The following is a 15,836-nucleotide window of genomic DNA, read 5'->3' as shown; positions in this document are numbered from 1 at the left end:
CTTCAAATGGAGTTACTGTGAAAAGCCCCTAGTCTCCACATTCCAGCACCTGTTTGGGAAGGCTGGTACAGGAATTGAAACATGCCTTGGTCTGCTTTAAAAGCCAGCTATTTAGCTCAATGTGCCCCTGGAATGGAACAGAATCAAACAGCACAGAGGCAGTCATTTGGCCAATTTAGTCTCTGCTAGCACTTTGAAAGAACTATCCAATCTCTGCTCTTTCCCCAAGAATTTATGAAATCCCCGTTAGAAAATAACTGAAATAAAAATCACTTAATGTCACAAGTAGGCTTCAAATGAAGTTACTGTGAAAAGCACCTAGTCGCCACATTCCGGCGCCTGTTCGGGGAGGCTGGTAAGGGAGGCTGTTGAACCTGCTTCTACTCTTTCATGCAGTGTATTCCAAGCCACAATCATTCGCTGCATTGAAAACATCTCCACTCATTTTCCAACTAGTTCTTCTGCCAATTATCTTAAATCTTTGTCCTTTGGTTACCCAATCTGTTGTCAGTGAAAATAAATTGCATATTATCTGAATGAAAAATGATGTATTGATATAAATAAATAAAAGTAAAAGACTGTTGCATCAAACCAACATTCATGTAGGCAATGGGAACTTAAGAGAAAGGTGTTCCCACATGGTCTTATGGTACGATCTGATTGGTAAAGTGCGTGCAAATTTTATTATTTTACTTTTAATATTTCCATCTGTGCATAATATAAACTGATTGCTTTAGATTTCCTCTTAATGGCGCCAGTTTGCAGGGTTTGATGGAATAGTAATACTACACACTCCCTAGAAATGTGGCTCACCCTGGGAGCACAGGAGCAGTCTTCATTACTCAACTGTCAGATGCTGTCAGTTGGTACAACCATAGAGCAGTTTCAAAGGAAATGAGCTGCAGAGTCTCATTTTGTTTGCTTGGCCATGATCTAGGACATTAATTGACTCCTTAAGGGCAATAGCTGCGCCCCAGAGAAAACATTGTTTGATTGACAGCTCAAGCTCTCTGCTCTCTGCTGTCAACTTCACAATGTTTGTTTCAGCAAGTTAATGGCGGCATGGTGCACAGTGGTTAGCACTGCTGCCTCAGTTCCAGGGACCAGGGTTCAATTCAGGCCTTCTGAACTGTAAGGATTCTCGTTCATGGGACGCGGGCATCGCAGGCTACGCCAGCATTTATTGCCCATCCTTAATTGCCCTTAAGGAGTCAATTAAGAGTCAACCACATTGCTGTAGGGTCTGGAGTCACATGTAAGCCAGACCAGGTAAAGATGGCAGATCAGGGGGTTGGATAGGGTGGACAGTGAGAGCCTTCTCCCGCGGATGGATATGGCTGGCACGAGGGGACATAACTTTAAACTGAGGGGTAATAGATATAGGACAGAGGTCAGAGGTAGGTTCTTTACGCAAAGAGTAGTGAGGCCGTGGAATGCCCTACCTGCTACAGTAGTGAACTCGCCAACATTGAGGGCATTTAAAAGTTTATTGGATAAACATATGGATGATAATGGCATAGTGTAGGTTAGATGGCTTTTGTTTCGGTGCAACATCGTGGGCCGAAGGGCCTGTACTGCGCTGTATTGTTCTATGTTCTATGTTCTATGTTCTATTTCCTTCCCTAAAGGGAGGGACATTAGTAAACCAGATAGTTCACTATAATCGATAATGATTTCATGGTCAAATTCAAATTACATCATCTGCCGTGGTGGGATTTGAACCTGGATCCCCAGAGTCTGGTTCTCTGGTTTACTGGTCCAGCGACAATACCACAATGCCACCACCTCCCATATAAATTAATATGATCATATGATTCTAAGTGTTTTTTATGATTGAAAATAAATGTCTGGATAATTAAGAACATATAAGAACATAAGAACTAGGAACAGGAGTAGGCCATCTGGCCCCTCGAGCCTGCTCCGCCATTTAATGAGATCATGGCTGATCTTTGTGGACTCAGCTCCACTCTCCGGCCCGTACACCATATCCCTGAATCCCTTTATTCTTTAGAAAGGTATCTATCTTTTTCTTAAAAACGTTTAAAGAAGGAGCCTCAACTGCTTCACTGGGCAAGGAATTCCAGAGATTCACAACCCTTTGGGTGAAGAAGTTCCTCCTAAACTCAGTCCTAAATCTACTTCCCCTTATTTTGAGGCTATGCCCCCTAGTTCTGCTTTCCCCGACCAGTGGAAACAACCTGCCCGCATCTATCCTATCTATTCCCTTCATAATTTTATATGTTTCAATAAGATCCCCCCCGCATCCTTCTAAACTCCAATGAGTACAGTACCAGTCTACTCAACCTCTCGTCATAATCTAATCCCCTCAACTCTGGGATCAACCCAGTGAATCTCCTCTGCACTCCCTCCAGTGCCAATATGTCCTTTCTCAGGTAAGGAGACCAAAACTGAACACAATATTCCAGATGCGGCCTCACCAACACCCTATACAATTGCAGCATAACTTCCCTAGTCTTGAACTCCATCCCTCTAGCAATGAAAGACAAAACTCGATTAGCCTTCTTAATCACCTGTTGCACCTGCACACCAACTTTTTGCGACACGTGCACCAGCACACCCAGGTCCCTCTGCACAGCAGCATGTTTCAACATTTTACCGTTTAAATAATAATCCATTTTGCTGTTATTCCTCCCAAAATGGATAGCCTCACACTTGGCAACATTGAATTCCATCTGCCAGACCCTAGCCCATTCACCTAACCTATCCAAATCCTTCTGCAGACTTCCGGTATCCTCTGCACCTTTTCCTTTCCCACTCATCTTAGTGTCATCTGTAAACTTTGACACATTGCACTTGGTCCCCAACTCCAAATAGTCTTTGTAAATTGTGAACAACTGCGGGCCCAACACTGATCCTTGAGGAACCCCACTAGTTACAGGTTGCCAACCAGACACACACCCATTTATCCCCACTCTCTGCTTTCTGTTAGTTAACCAATCCTCTACCCATGGTACCACTTTACCCTCAATGCCATGCATCTTTAGTTTATGCAGCAACCTTTTGTGTGGCACCTTGTCAAAAGCTTTCTGGAAATCCAGATGTACCACATCCATTGGCTCCCCGTTATCTACTGCACTGGTAACGTCCTCAAAAAATTCTACCAAATTAGTCAGACACAACCTACCCTTTGTGAACCCATGCTGCGTCTGCCCAATGGGACAATTTCCCTCCAGGTGCCCCGCTATTTCCTCCTTAATGATAGATTCCAGCATTTTCCCTGCAACCGAAGTTAAGCTTACCGGCCTATAATTACCCGTTTTCTGCCGACCTCCTTTTTAAAACAGTGGTGTCACGTTTGCTACTTTCCAATCCTCTGGGACCACCCCAGAGTCTGGTGAATTTTGATAAATTATCACTAGTGCATTTACAATTTCCCTAGCCATCTCTTTTAACACTCTGGGATGCATCCCATCAGGGCCAGGAGACTTGTCTACCTTTAGCCCCATTAGCTTGCCCAATACTGCCTCCTTAGTGATTACAATCATCTCAAGGTCCTCACCTATCATATCTTTATTTCCATCAGTCACTGGCATGTTATTTGTGTCCTCCACTGTGAAGACTGGCCCAAAAAACCTGTTCAGCTCCTCAGCCATTTCCCCGTCTCCTATTATTAAATCTCCTTTCTCATCTTCCAAAGGACCAATATTTACCTTAGCCACTCTTTTTTGTCTTATATATTTGTAGAAGCTTTTACTATCTGCTTTTATGTTCTGAGCCAGTTTACTTTCATAGTCTACCTTACTCTTCTTTATAGCTTTTTTAGTAGCTTTCTGTTGTCCCCTAAAGACTTCCCAGTCCTCTAGTCTCCCACTAATTTTGCCACTTTGTATGTTTTTTCCTTCAATTTGATACTCTCCCTCACCTCCTTAGATATCCACGGTCAATCTTTCCCCTTTCTACCGTCTTTCTTTTTTGTCGGTATGAACCTTTTCTGAACACTGTGAAAGATCGCTCGGAAGGTTCTCCACTGTTCCTCAACTGCTTCACCATGAAGTCTTTGCTCCCAGTCTACCTTAGCTAGTTCTTCTCTCATCCCATTGTAATCGCCTTTGTTTAAGCACAAAACACGAGTGTTTGATTTTACCTTGTCATCCTCCAACTGTATTTTAAATTCCACCATATTGTGGTCGCTCCTTCCAAGAGGATCCCGAACTATGAGATCATTAATCAATCCTGCCTCATTACACAGGACCAGATCGAGGACCGCTTGTTCCCTTGGAGGTTCCATTACATACTGTTCCAGGAAATTATCCCGGGCACATTCTATAAACTCCTCCTCAAGGCTGCCTTTAGCAACCTGGTTAAACCAATCGATATGCAGATTAAAATCTCCCATGATAACCGCTGCACCATTTCTACATGCATCCGTTATTTCTTTGCTTATTGCCTGCCCTACCATCCTGTTATAGAATAGCATTTTCATAGAATTTACAGTGCAGAAGGAGGCCACTCGGCCCATCGAGTCTGCACCGGCTCTTGGAAAGAGCACCCCACCCAAGGTCCACACCTCCACCCTATCCCCATAACCCAGTAACCCCACCCAACACTAAGGGCAATTTTGGACACTATGGGCAATTTACCATGGCCAATCCACCTAACCCGCACATCTTTGGACTGTGGGAGGAAACCGGAGCACCCGGAGGAAACCCACGCAGACACAGGGAGGATGTGCAGACTCCGCACAGACAGTGACCCAAGCAGGAATCGAACCTGGGACCCTGGAGCTGTGAAGCATTTGTGCTATCCACAATGCTACCGTTACTATTTGGTGGCCTATAGACTACTCCTATCAGTGACCTTTTCGCCTTACTATTCCTGATTTCCACCCAAATTGATTCAACCTTGTCCTCCATAGCACCAATATCAGCCCTTACTATTGCCCGGATGCCATCCTTAAACAACAAAGCTACACCACCGCCCTTAACGTCCATTCTATCCTTTCGTATAGTCTGATACCCTCGGATATTTAACTCCCAGTCATGACCATCTTTTAACCATGTTTCAGTAATGGCCACTAAACCATAGTCATTCACGATGATTTGCGCCATCAACTCATTTACCTTATTTCGTATACTACGAGCATTCAGGTAAAGTACACTTACGCTGTTTTTATGTCTTTGTTATGAATCCTAACACCTTGATCAGTAACTTTTCGCAATTTATTTTTCCTCTTACCCTTTCTCCTAATTTTCCTTGTCTTTGAACCCATATCTCTACATAATATCCTGTCACGTAACCTGCTGCCTTGATCTCCATTAACCATTATACTGTCCATAGCTTTACACTTCCCTTCCCCCCAACTTGCTAGTTTAAAGTCCTTGTGACCAACCTATTTATCCTATTCGCTAGAACACTGGTCCCAGAATGGTTCAGGTGAAGACCGTCCCAACGGTACAGGTCCCTCCTGCCCCAGTACTGATGCCAATGCCCTATGAAATGGAATCCCTCTTTCCCGCACCACTCCTTTAGCCACGTGTTAACTTCCCTAATTTTCTCAGCCCTATGCCAATTGGCACGTGGCTCGGGTAGTAATCCAGAGATTATAAACCTGGAGGACCTGGTCTTTAATTTAGTCCCAAGTGTTTGAAAATCCCCAAACAAGTCGTCTTTCCTATGTTGTTAGTCCCAACATGGACCACAACAACTGGATCCTCCCCCTCCCTCTCCAAAATCCTTTCAAGCCGATCAGAGATGTCCCTCACCCTGGCACCGGGCAGGCAACATACCATGCGGTACTCTCGATCTGGCTTACAAAGGATGCCATCAATCCCCCTAATTATAGAATCCCCTACAACTACCACTTTTCTTTTTGCTCCCTCCTCTTGAATGGCTTCCTGTACCACGGTGCAGTGGTCAGTCATAGCATCCTCCCTACAGCCCTCTTCCTCATCCACACAGGGAGCAAGTACCTCACACATGTTGGACAAGGTCAAGGGCTGAGGCTCCTCAACTCCTAAACTCAGGATCCCCTTCCCTGCCTCCCTTGCAGTCACACCACTCTGTCCCTGACCACTGTCCGAATTAACAGTACATATTCTACCGGGTGTGACTGCCTCCTGAAACAAAGCGTCCAGGTAATTTTCCCCCTCCCTGATGTGCCGCAGTGTGTGCAGCTCGGTCTCCAGCTCATCAATTCTGAGCCGAAGTTCCTCGAGCAGCCAACACTTGCTGCAGATGTGGTCACTGACGGTCTCAATGGGATCCACCAGTTCCATCATCATACAGCAACAGCACATCACCTGTCCAGCCATGTTCAATTAGTTAATTAATTTAAATAATAATTTAAAACAATTTTTTTTTATATAACCTCAAGGATAAACCCGAACACCAACAAAAACACAGCCCTCTCTCGCCACTCACCCGAACTCAGTCACTCACCTAAACTCAGATGCACTCTGTTCCAATCAGCACTCAGTCACTCACCGAAACTCAGATGCACTCTGTTCCAATCAGCACTCAGTCACTCACCTAAACTCAGATGCACTCTGTTCCAATCAGCACTCAGTCACTCACCTAAACTCAGATGCACTCTGTTCCAATCAGCACTCAGTCACTCACCTAAACTCAGATGCACTCAGTTGAACATGTGGCTGCAGGAATGGTGTAGGAGGGAGGGCTTCAGGTATTTGGATAATTGGAGCGCATTCTGGGGAAGGTGGGACCTGTACAAGCAGGACGGGTTGCATCTGAACCAAAGAGGCACCAATATCCTGGGAAGGAGGTTTTCTAGCACTCTTCGGGAGGGTTTAAACTAATTTGGCAGGGGAATGGGAACCGGATTTTCAGTCCAGCAACTAAGGTAGCCGATATTCAGGACGCCAAAGCGTGTAATGAGGCAGTGGGGAAGGGAACACTGACAAAGGAGAGTACTTGCAGGCACGGAGATGGGTTGAAGTGTGTATACTTCAACGCAAGAAGCATCAGGAATAAGGTGGGTGAACTTAAGGCAAGGATCCTTACTTGGGACTACGATGTGGTGGCCATCACGGAAACTTGGATAGAAGAGGGGCAGAAATGGTTGTTGGAGGTCCCTGGTTATAGATGTTTCAATATGATTAGGGAGGGTGGTAAAAGAGGTGGGGGTTGGCATTGTTAATTAGAGATAGTTTAACAGCTGCAGAAAGGCAGTTCGAGGAGTATCACCCTAATGAGGTAGTATGGGTTGAAGTCAGAAATAGGAAAGGAGCAGTCACCTTGTTAGGAGTTTTCTATAGGCCCCCCAATAGTAGCAGAGATGTGGAGGAACAGATTGGGAAACAGATTTTGGAAAGGTGCAGAAGTCACAGGGTAGTAGTCATGGGTGACTTTAACTTCCCAAATATTGAGTGGAAACTCTTTAGATCAAATAGTTTGGATGGGGTGGTGTTTGTGCAGTGTCTCCAGGAAGCTTTTCTAACACAGTATGTAGATTGTCCGACCAGAGGAGGGGCAATATTGGATTTAGTACTTGATAATGAACCAGGGCAAGTGATAGATTTGTTAGTGGGGGAGCATTTTGGAGATAGTGACCACAATTCTGTGACTTTCACTTTAGTAATGGAGAGGGATAAGTGCTTGCAACAGGGCAAGGTTTACAATTGGGGGAAGGGAAAATACGATGTTGTCAGACAAGAATTGAAGTGCATAATTTGGGAACATAGGCTGTCAGGGAAGGACACAAGTGAAATGTGGAACTTGTTCAAGGAATAGGTACTACGTGTCCTTGATATGTATGTCCCTGTCAGGCAGGGAAGAGATGGTCGAGTGAGGGAACCATGGTTGACAAGAGAGGTTGAATGTCTTGTTAAGAGGAAGAAGGAGACTTATGTAAGGCTGAGGAAACAAGGTTCAGACAGGGCATTGGAGGGATACAAGATAGCCAGGAGGGAACTGAAGAAAGGGATTAGGAGAGCTAAGAGAGGGCATGAACAATCTTTGGCGGGTAGGATCTAGGAAAACCCCAAGGCCGTTTACACATATGTGAGAAATATGAGAATGACTAGAGCGAGGGAAGGTCCGATCAAGGACAGTAACGGGAGATTGTGTATTGAGTCTGAAGAGATAGGAGAGGTCTTGAACGAGTACTTTTCTTCTGTATTTACAAATGAGAGGGGCGATAATTCTTTGAGGAGGTGACCAAGTATGTGGATGAAGGTAAGGCATTTGATAAGGTTCCCCATGGTAGGCTTCTGCAGAAAGTAAGGAGGCATGTGATAGTGGGAAATTTGGCCAGTTGGATAACGAACTGGCTAACCGATAGAAGTCAGAGAGTGGTGGTGGATGGCAAATATTCAGCCTGGATCCCAGTTACCAGTGGCGTACCGCAGGGATCAGTTCTGGGTCCACTGCTGTTTGTGATTTTCATTAATGACTTGGATGAGGGAGTTAAATTTTCAGACGATACGAAGATTGGTGGAGTTGTGGATAGTAAAGAGGGCTGTTGTCGGCTGCAAAGAGACATAGATTGGATGCAGAGCTGGGCTGAGAAGTGGCAGATGGAGTTTAACCCTGAAAAGTGTGAGATTGTCCATTTTGGAAGGACAAATATGAATGCGGAATATAGGGTTAACGGTAGAGTTCTTGGCAATGTGGAGGAGCAGAGAGATCTTGGGGTCTATGTTCATACATCTTTGAAAGTTGCCACTCAAGTGGATAGAGCTGTGAAAAAGGCCTATGGTGTGCTCGCGTTCATGAACAGAGTGATTGAATTTAAGAGCCATGAGGTGATGATGCAGCTGTACAAATCTTTGGTAAGGCCACATTTGGAGTACTGTGTACAGTTCTGGTCGCCTCATTTTAGGAAGGATGTGGAAGCTTTGGAAAAGGCGCAAAGATGATTTACCAGGATGTTGCCTGGAATGGAGAGTAGGTCTTACGAGGAAAGGTTGAGGGTGCTAGGCTTTTTCTCATTAGAACGGAGAAGGATGAGGGGCGACTTGATAGAGGTTTATAAGATGATCAGGGGAATAGATGGAGTAGACAGTCAGAGACTTTTTCCCCGGGTGGAACAAACCATTTCAAGGGGACATGAATTTAAGGTGAAAGGTGGAAGATATATGAGGGATATCAGAGGTAGGTTCTTTACCCAGAGAGTAGTGGGGGTCATGGAATGCACTGCCTGTGGAAGTAGTTGAGTCGGAAACATTAGGGACCTTCAAGTAGCGATTGGATAGGTACATGGATTACGGTAAAATGAAATAGTGTAGATTTATTTGTTCTTAAGGGCAGCACGGTAGCATTGTGGATAGCACAGTTGCTTCACAGCTCCAGGGTCCCAGGTTCGATTCCGGCTTGGGTCACTGTCTGTGCAGAGTCTGCACGTCCTCCCTGTGTCTGCGTGGGTTTCCTCTGGGTGCTCCGGTTTCCTCCCACAGTCCAAAGATGTGCAGGTTAGGTGGATTGGCCATGATAAATTGCCCTTAGTGTCCAAAATTGCCCTTGGTGTTGGGTGGAGGTGTTGAGTTTGGGTAGGGTGCTCTTTCCAAGAGCCGGTGTAGACTCAAAGGGCCGAATGGCCTCCTTCTGTACTGTAAATTCAATGATAATCTATGATTAATCTAGGACAAAGGTTCGGCACAACATCATGGGCCGAAGGGCCTGTTCTATGTTCTATGTTCCAATCAGCACTCAGTCACTCACCTAAAGTCAGATGCACTCTGTTCCAATCAGCACTCCATGTCTAAAGGCACTCCTGCCACACCTTTTGTGCACTCACCTCTTCCAGCACTGTCCCGGCTCTCTCTCCTCCCGCGCTGTTTTCGCTGTCCCGGCTCTCTCCTCCCGTGCTGTTTTCGCTGTCCCTGCTCTCTCCTCCCGCGCTGTTTTCGCTGTCCCTGCTCTCTCCTCCCGCGCTTTTTAAGTCTCCCGGCTCTCTTCTCCCGCGCTGTTTTCGCTGTCCAGGCTCTCTCTCCTCTTGCGCTGTTGTCGCAGTCCCGGCTCTCTCTCCTCCCGCGCTTTTTAAATCTCCCGACTCTCTCCTCCCGCGCTGTTTTCGCTGTCCCGGCTCTCTCTCCTCTCGCGCTTTCTTGCATGTAGTAAAATGACTTTGTTTTGAATAGAGAAAGTTATGAATTACTTATATTCAAATATTTATGTTACAGAAGCTACTGCAATTACAGAGTTTATTGGTTAAAAACAGTGCAGATCGGTGGGCATGGAATTGTCAAGCTTGGCACAGGAGGAATAAGGGGAATGAAGGATGGGAGGTGGGTGGGAGAATGCATTGGCATGGATAGGGCATGGGAAGTGTTTAGACAGCAAGGGGTGGGAGAGCCCTTTGAGCTTTTATTTTAAATGGAATGAAGCCACACAGGACCAAGGTGAGCATTTTAGCAGCCTTCACGCCCTGTGACTGCCTCCAAACCTTTTATTGGGTTGGCTAGCCTGGGTCCAGACCATACCAGCCCACTCCCTAACCTTGAGTCCAGACCATACCAGCCGACCGCCTAACCCGGATCCAGACCAAACCAGCCCACCCCCTAACTTCGAGTCCAGACCATACCAGCCCACCCCCTAACCCCCTGAGTCCAGACCATAGCAGCCCACCCCCTAATCCTGAGTCCAGACCAGACCAGCCTACCACCTAACCCTGAGTCCAGACCATACCAACCCACTCCCTAACCCTGGTGTGTCCAAATCATACCAGCCCACCCCCGAACACTGAATCCAGACCATACCATCCCACAAAGGGTTAATGTACATACACTACACCTAGCTAGGCACTAGAGGGAACACCAGAGACATGACACACAGTCAACCAATAGGCCAGTAAGATAGGACACGACCAATGGGCAGTCACGATACACACAGAGATGACACACCACAGGAGGGCATTACACCAACCCATATAAAAGGACACATCACACATGCTCAGTCTCTTTCCAGTGGAGACTCTCAGAGAGTAAAGACACAGGGTTGATTGAGCATCACTCCCACCACATGGATTGTAGCAGACTGGTTAGTTAGTCTGAGTAGCTATAGAAGGATTAACAGTAGCGTTGAATCCAAGTCGGAGAATTGTTAATAGTTTAATAAACGTGTTAAAGCTATTTCCAAGTCTGAACCTTCCTTTGTCAGAGTGCACATCAAGGAAACAGCTTATGCTACGACAAGAGCATAACAAAACACCCCCTAACCCTAAGTCCAGAGCATACCAGCCCACTCCCTAATCCTGAGTCCAGATCATAACATAAGAACATAAGAACATAAGAACTAGGAGCAGGCGTAGACCATCTGGCCCCTCGAGCCTGCTCCACCATTCAATGAGATCATGGCTGATCTTTTGTGGACTCAGCTCCACTTTCCGGCCCGAACACCATAACCCTTAATCCCTTTATTCTTCAAAACACTATCTATCTTTATCTTAAAAACATTTAATGAAGGAGCCTCTACTGCTTCACTGGGCAAGGAATTCCATAGATTCACAACCCTTTGGGTGAAGAGGTTCCTCCTAAACTCAGTCCTAAATCTACTTCCCCTTATTTTGAGGCTATGCCCCCTAGTTCTGCTTTCACCCGCCAGTGGAAACAACCTGCCCGCATCTATCCTATCTATTCCCTTCATAATATTATATGTTTCTATAAGATTCCCCCCTCATCCTTCTAAATTCCAACGAGTACAGTCCCAGTCTACTCAACCTCTCCTCGTAATCCAACCCCTTCAGCTCTGGGATTAACCTAGTGAATCTCCTCTGCACACCCTCCAGTGCCAGTACGTCTTTTCTCAAGTAAGGAGACCAAAACTGAACACAATACTCCAGGTGTGGCCTCACTAACACCTTATACAATTGCAGCAGAACCTCCCTAGTCTTAAACTCCATCCCTCTAGCAATGAAGGACAGAATTCCATTTGCCTTCTTAATCACCTGTTGCACCTGAAAACCAACTTTTTGCGACTCATGCACTAGCACACCCAGGTCTCTCTGCACAGCAGCATGTTTTAATATTTTATCATTTAAATAATAATCCCTTTTGCTGTTATTCCTACCAAAATTGATAACCTCACATTTGTCAACATTGTATTCCATCTTCCAGACCCTAGCCCATTCACTTAGCCTATCCAAATCCCTCTGCAGACTTCCAGTATCCTCTGCACTTTCTGCTTTACCACTTATCGTAGTGTTGTCTGCAAACTTGGACACATTGCCCTTGGTCCCCAACTCCAAATCATCGATGTAAATTGTGAACAGTTGTGGGCCCAACACTGATCCCTGAGGGACACCACTAGCTACTGATTGCCAACCAGAGAAACACCCATTAATCCCCACTCTTTACTTTCTATTAATTAACCAATCCTCTATCCATGCTACTACTTTCTCCCTAATGCCATGCGTCTTTATCTTATGCAACAACCTTTTGTGTGGCACCTTGTCAAAGGCTTTCTGGAAATCCAGATATACCACATCCATTGGCTCCCCGTTACCTGCCGCACTGTTAATGTCCTCAAAAAATTCCACTAAATTAGTTAGGCACGACCTGCCCTTTATGAACCCATGCTGCGTCTGCCCAATGGGACAATTTCTATCAAGATGCCTCGCTATTTCTTCCTTGATGATAGATTCCAGCATCTTCCCTACTACCGAAGTTAAGCTCACTGGCCTATAATTACCCGCTTTCTGCCTACCTCCTTTTTTAAACAGTGGTGTCACATTTGTTAATTTCAAATCCGCCGGGACCACCCCAGAGTCTAGTGAATTTTGGTAAATTATCACTAGTGCATTTGCAATTTCCCAAGCCATCTCTTTTAGCACTCAGGGATGCAGTCCAGCAGGTCCAGGAGACTTGTCTACCTTTAGCCCCATTCGCTTGCCCATCACTACCTCCTTGGTGATAACAATCCTCTCAAGGTCCTCACCTGTCATAGCCTCATTTCCATCAGTCACTGGCATGTTATTTGTGTGAAGGCATCTTCCACTGTGAAGATCGACCCAAAAAACCTGTTCAGTTCCTCAGCCATTTCCTCATCTCCCATTATTAAATCTCCCTTCTCATCCTCTAAAAGGACCAATATTTACCTTAGCCACTCTTTTTTGTTTTATGTATTTGTAGAAACTTTTACTATCTGTTTTTATATTCTGAGCAAGTTTACTCTCATAATCTATCTTACTATTCTTTATAGCTTTTTTAGTAGCTTTCTGTTGCCCCCTAAAGATTTCCCAGTCCTCTAGTCTCCCACTGATCTTTGCTACTTTGTCTGTTTTTACCTTCAATTTGATACTCTCCCTTATTTCCTTAGATATCCACGGTCGATTTTCCCTCTTTTTACCGTCCTTCCTTTTTGTTGGTATAAACCTTTGCTGAGCACTGTGAAAAATCACTTGGAAGGTTCGCCACTGTTCCTCAACTGTTTCACTATAAAGTCTTTGCTCCCAGTCTACCTTAGCTAGTTCTTCTCTCATCCCATTGTAATCTCCTTTGTTTAAGCACAAAACACTCGTGCTTGATTTTACCTTCTCACCCTCCACCTGTATTTTAAATTCCACCATATTGTAATCGCTCCTTCCGAGAGGATCCCTAACTATGAGATCCTGAATCAATCCTGTCTCATTACACAGGACCAGATCTAGGAACGCTTGTTCCCTCATAGGTTCCACTACATACTGTTCTAGGAAACTATCGCGGATACATTCTATAAACTCCTCCTCAAGGCTACCTTGACCGACCTGGTTAAACCAATCAACACGTAGATTAAAATCCCCCATGATAACTGTTGTACCATTTCTACGTGCATCTGTTATTTCTTTGTTTATTGCCTGCCCCACCATAATGTTACTATTTGGTGGCCTATAGATTAACTCCTATCAGTGACTTTTTTGCCTTACTATTCCTGATTTCCACCCAAATGGATTCAACCTTATCCTCCATAGCAACGATGTCATCCCTTACTGTTGCCCGGATGTCATCCTTAAATAACAGAGCTACACCACCTCCCTTACCATCCACTCTGTCCTTCCGAAAAGTTTGATACCCTCGGATATTTAACTCCCAGTCGTGACCATCCTTTAACTATGTTTCAGTAATGGCCACTAAATCATAGTCATTCACGATGATTTGCGCCATCAACTCATTTACCTTATTCCGAATACTACGAGCATTCAGGTAAAGTACCCTTATGTTGGCTTTTTTTACTTCTGTTCTGAATCTTAACACCTCGATCAGTAACCTCTCCTAAGTTATATTTCCTCTTAACCTACTCCTAATTTTCCTTGTCGTCGAACCCATATCTTAATGTAACAACCTGCCGCGTCGCTTACCATTAATGTTTTCACTTCCCGTTTTATTTCTTTTAGTATTCCTGGTCCTATTCACTGAGCTCCCCTCAGTCACTATACCTTGCCCTTTTTGATTTTTGACTATGGCTTCTCTGCCTTACACTTTCCCCCTTACTGCCTTTTATTTCTGTCCCTGTTTTACTACCTTTCAACTTCCTGCATCGGTTCCTATCCCCCTGCCCACCCCCTAACCCTGAGTCGAGACCATACCATTCCACCCCCTAACACTTATGGGCACATTATTCCAAGATGGCTGGGCCAAACTGGGAATGTTCCCAAATCCCACTACCTGCCTCATTGACAGCTCACCTAAATCTCAGTATTTAAGCCCAATTTCAGGCTGGGCTCAGACCTCTCAGTTTCATACTCACAAACAAGTCAAAAAAAAATCAATATATAGCAACCTTTGAGTAGCTGACAATTAACTCAAGTCAGGGAGTGTATGCTTTATTCAATTCATCATCTACTCATGTGTGTCAATGCTGTAAACTGGGTAGCCAAGTATTTAATAGAGATATTGGAAGTGTGTGTGATTTTATTTGTACTGGTGAAGTTCATCTGGCAGCTATGCATGTGATTGTGAGTAAATTGGGAGAGGAATAGATACAATAATTTCCACACAAGATGGATGATTAAATGTTAGAAATATCTGCAGTTTATTTCTATGCTATTTGAAAAGTAATTGGATAAATTATGAATAATTAAGTGTGCTGAAATAATGGAGCAAAAATGTGCATATTTATCACTTTATAAAGTAATATTTTCTGCTACATTCAAACTGACAAAGCAGGCATTTCCTTTGGAAAGCACAATGTAATTTGGATTGTTGTCAGATATATTAAAGGGTTTGTTTCATTTCTCTGTCCAGTTATGGCCACAGCATTTTTGAATGGATTCCACCTACCTGGGTTCACCCTGTCGAAATCCACAAATAAACGTAACATCACCGACCCCAGTAAGTACCCGAAGGAAGGCCCAAAGACAGAAATTGCAAACAGGATGGCTGGAGAAGTGAAGAGGAAAGCCAAGAGTTAATAGCACGTAAAGAAATATCATATTTCCTCATTATTACTACAGTATAGTGTTAAATAGGAGTGGGGGCCTGTATGTGTGTGTGTGTTTATGTGAGGGGTTGGTGTAATTAATTTAATTAAACTGAAGGCAATTGGAATATAATATTTATATTTGACATAAATAAGCTCCAGCCAACCTCAAAAAACTGTATGTCTGTTCCAAAACTAAGGTTCAGTACAAACTTTGAGAGAGAGGGAGAAGCCTTGTGAAATAGCTACCATTAGCAACAATGGATGCCTTATGATAATATCATTGGAATATTTAAATACCAAGCATCTGTAGGGACTGTTGCTTGAAAGTGAATGTTTGGTTATGAGGTTAACTAAGCAGAAATATTTTGGGTGATATCAGGAGGAATACCTTTAACTTTGAACATAAGAACATAAGAACTAGGAGCAGGAGTAGGCCACCTGGCCCCTCGAGCCTGCTCCACCATTCAATGAGATCATGGCTGATCTTTTGTGGACTCAGATCCACTTTCCAGCCCGAACAC

At 44.5% G+C, this 15,836-nt stretch overlaps 1 protein-coding gene across 6 annotated transcripts in view; it reads right to left on the bottom strand.

Annotated features, from left to right (window-relative positions):
* Positions 1–15,836, bottom strand: part of LOC140390084 (solute carrier organic anion transporter family member 2A1-like) — a 578,748-nt gene that overhangs the window by 309,990 nt on the left and 252,922 nt on the right. For 5 of the 6 annotated variants that reach the window (XR_011934552.1, XR_011934553.1, XM_072474978.1 and 2 more), the window contains exon 5: positions 15,174–15,272. The exons of the other annotated variant lie outside the window; for it this stretch is intronic. Coding sequence is in view for 3 of the 5 variants with exons in the window: in XM_072474978.1 (XP_072331079.1) it covers positions 15,174–15,272 (99 nt within the window). In the remaining 2 variants the exon portion in view is untranslated. The remainder of the gene's footprint in view (positions 1–15,173; positions 15,273–15,836) is intronic. 6 annotated transcript variants of the gene reach the window in all.

The sequence above is a fragment of the Scyliorhinus torazame genome, chromosome 14 (genome assembly GCF_047496885.1).
Source record: "Scyliorhinus torazame isolate Kashiwa2021f chromosome 14, sScyTor2.1, whole genome shotgun sequence".
In the NCBI taxonomy this organism is placed as follows: Eukaryota; Metazoa; Chordata; class Chondrichthyes; order Carcharhiniformes; family Scyliorhinidae; genus Scyliorhinus; species Scyliorhinus torazame.
The sequence above is the reverse complement of the archived record's forward strand: the minus strand, read 5'-3'. Positions and strand labels throughout refer to the sequence as shown.